The following is a 2,730-nucleotide window of genomic DNA, read 5'->3' as shown; positions in this document are numbered from 1 at the left end:
AAGCTTAATATAAAAATGGGATGAGTTGAGAAGCTGATTTAAAGTTAATGTCTACTAATTTTTGTTAAGCTTAATATAAAAATGGGATGAGTTGAGAAGCTGATTTAAAGTTAATGTCATCCCATACTTACCCTTTAGAGTATTATTTATTTATTTATTAATATATTGTCTTCTTTTAAGTTGTTAGCTTTATGTCGTTTGATTTTGTTACATTTTCCCTGCCCTCATTTATATCTATATAATGTTTATATATTTAAATATGTGGACCGCACACAGAATTTGATCATGTTTCTATGCTTTTGATTTTATACATCAACATTAGGTTTTACATGTGAAATGTATCTTATTAACTAATTTATTTTTCTATAATATTTATTTTGTTTTTATAATTTTAAAATAAATATTGAAATCAATTAAATCTTAATTGATTGTTATAAATATTTTAAAATTTTAATATAAATGAATTAGTTAAAGGATGATAATAGAATTAAAAATCTTATCAAGCAAAGTGACCTATTGATGTTATTCAAAAATATAGTATTCTACCTTTGGGTGTAAAGCAAACAAATTACATGCTTTGAAGAATCTTTGGGTGTAAAGCAAAGGAAAAGAGGTGTTTGTTTCTACATCTTTCTTTGGATAATCCATAGAAAGTAAACCATATTATCCTAATTGTCTCTTTCTTTATATATTATCCCCAAATTATATTCTTTTTTACAATAACAATGATTGAAAAATTCAAAGTTAGAAAAATAAAATAAAGGGGAAAATTCCAAATAAAATTAAAAATTTGTTTTTTGTCTTAATTAATAATTGCATCGTTCTACTATGCCAAAATTGAAGAGCTAATTTCTTTGCTTTAATTTGTCAAATCTAATTCTTGTATTTTATGAAAAGTTCAAATTTTTACAAATCCAAATAAAACACTAACTTCTCGTTTTTAATAAACGATAAAATTCATTATTTCTTCCTTGTATATAAAAAAATGGGATATACTTATTTTAACAAGTGGATGAAGAATGATGACCAGGATGAGACCATGGCGGTGGCGGCACCGGAAAATCTAATTGACTAGCCTGAGTTTGATTAAAGGGCGCCCTGGAAATGCCCATTTGGTGTTGCTCACCAAAAAGCAGAGGAAAAGAAGCGGAGGCAGAAGATGATGGTGATGAAAGCAAAGGTGGTGAGAGAGAAGAAGATAACAATGGCGGTTGGACATTGGGTAATTGAGATGATTGAATCATCTGGTTCAGCAAGCTTGTAGCTTGTTGTTCATGGAAATCATTACAGCTCTGCAGTAATTGAGAGTATTGCCAATAATCTCTAAGCATATCAGCAGTAGGTGGGGATTGATAATATGGTGGAAAATGGGTTGTTTGAGAACTAGAAACTGGTGTTTGGGTGGTTGGAAAATTCTGCATTGGTTGAGGAACAACAACTCTGACATTTTCCGGGAAATTAAGCTTTGCTCTGTTTCCCCTGAATCTCAACGCGGCTTCATCGTAGGCTCTGGCGGCCGCTTCAGCCGTATCGAATGTACCAAGCCAGACCCTCGCTGCTTTGTTAGGGTCGCGTATTTCCGCCGCCCATTTCCCCCATGGCCTTTGCCTAACCCCTCGGTATCTTCTCCTCGGCTCGCCAGTTTCTTCATTGGAGGCTGCCGCTGCTTCACCTGCAGTTTCCATTGATGTGGTTGCCGCCGTTTCAGTTTCTTCAGTTACTGTTCAAAAAAAAAAAAAAAAGGATAGATAAACTGAATAAATAAAACTGTTAAAGCTAACTGTTTCATTGCAGCTTCGAGTTTTGACATGTAATAAAAATGGGTTTTGATAGAAAATAATCATAGATACCAGAAGTTGCAGGAGATGATGAATGGGCATGAGAGCTTGTTTGAACCAAATGAGCAGTAACGTCTTCTGCACGGCCCCTTTTTTGACCAATCTTGCATGGAGCAAGACCAGAAGCTGAACCAGTTTGTGTATGTTGGAAACAAGTGGCGTCCATGTTAGAAGGGTAACAATCCCAAGCAGCAAATCTTTGGCCAGAGACAACATGAGTCAAGGCAGATACCATTGCAGACATCTCGGTTGCTTGATGATGACTTTGTGATCCAAAAAACATATCTGATGATTCAACCCTATCCTCTGCTTGTCTTTGTCGGCAGCTATCATGTTCTTGTTGTTCGGGACCGCCATCTCCGACAGGTGGAAACCCGACGAACTCACCTGACCTGTTTTGGTGCGCCACCTTGTTGGGCAAAATACGTGAAAACCAATGTAATCTTTGGATTTATTTTTTTATTTAAACAAAAATGAAAAATTTTGTATGAACAAATGAGGTAGAGAGGGTTTTATACGTGGATTAGGAATTAAAAAAGCTGAAGATTTTTTGATCATGAGCTACCACTAAAGTAGCACACTCTCCACAAATTTAATTTACCACTATACGATAAAATGTGATTTAATTGACAACTAATTTTTTTTTTATAAAATTCACAACTAAGTTTTATCACACCTAACATGTGGATCCTACGAAATATTTTATAGTAAAAATATATAAATAAATAGATTATTTTTCTATTTAATTCTTAAATAATGTTTTTCAATTGTTATATAAAAGAGTAAAAATTTATCTCAACTTATGTTTTAGTAATGATATTTTAATAATTTCAATCTTTTTATATTTAGTATAGGTAGATTATAAACGCACAATCTTTTTACAGCGTTTACA

At 33.1% G+C, this 2,730-nt stretch overlaps 1 protein-coding gene across 1 annotated transcript; it reads right to left on the bottom strand.

Annotated features, from left to right (window-relative positions):
• Positions 1 to 849: 849 nt before the first annotated feature.
• Positions 850 to 2,514, bottom strand: LOC108488113 (ethylene-responsive transcription factor ERF110-like). Its single transcript, XM_017792420.2, has 2 exons — positions 1,851 to 2,514; positions 850 to 1,720 (listed from the first exon to the last, which is right to left on the bottom strand). Exons 1-2 carry the CDS (start codon positions 2,119 to 2,121, stop codon positions 1,002 to 1,004), a joined length of 990 nt encoding a protein of 329 aa, XP_017647909.2. The 5' UTR covers positions 2,122 to 2,514; the 3' UTR covers positions 850 to 1,001.
• Between the last annotated feature and the right edge of the window lie 216 nt (positions 2,515 to 2,730).

This window comes from Gossypium arboreum, chromosome 3, assembly GCF_025698485.1.
Source record: "Gossypium arboreum isolate Shixiya-1 chromosome 3, ASM2569848v2, whole genome shotgun sequence".
NCBI lineage: Eukaryota > Viridiplantae > Streptophyta > Magnoliopsida > Malvales > Malvaceae > Gossypium > Gossypium arboreum.
Note: the sequence above shows the minus strand (reverse complement) of the source record. Positions and strands in the feature narration are given on the sequence as shown.

What these genes read in the sequence shown, in the direction of transcription:
- LOC108488113 (XM_017792420.2), bottom strand. Translation starts at nt 2,121, where the DNA reads ATGTTTTTTGGATCACAAAGTCATCATCAAGCAACCGAGATGTCTGCA. An exon ending in ATCATCTCCTGCAACTTCTG is followed by an intron (nt 1,721 to 1,850) that starts GTATCTATGATT and finishes TTTTTTGAACAG; the next exon opens with TAACTGAAGAAACTGAAACG.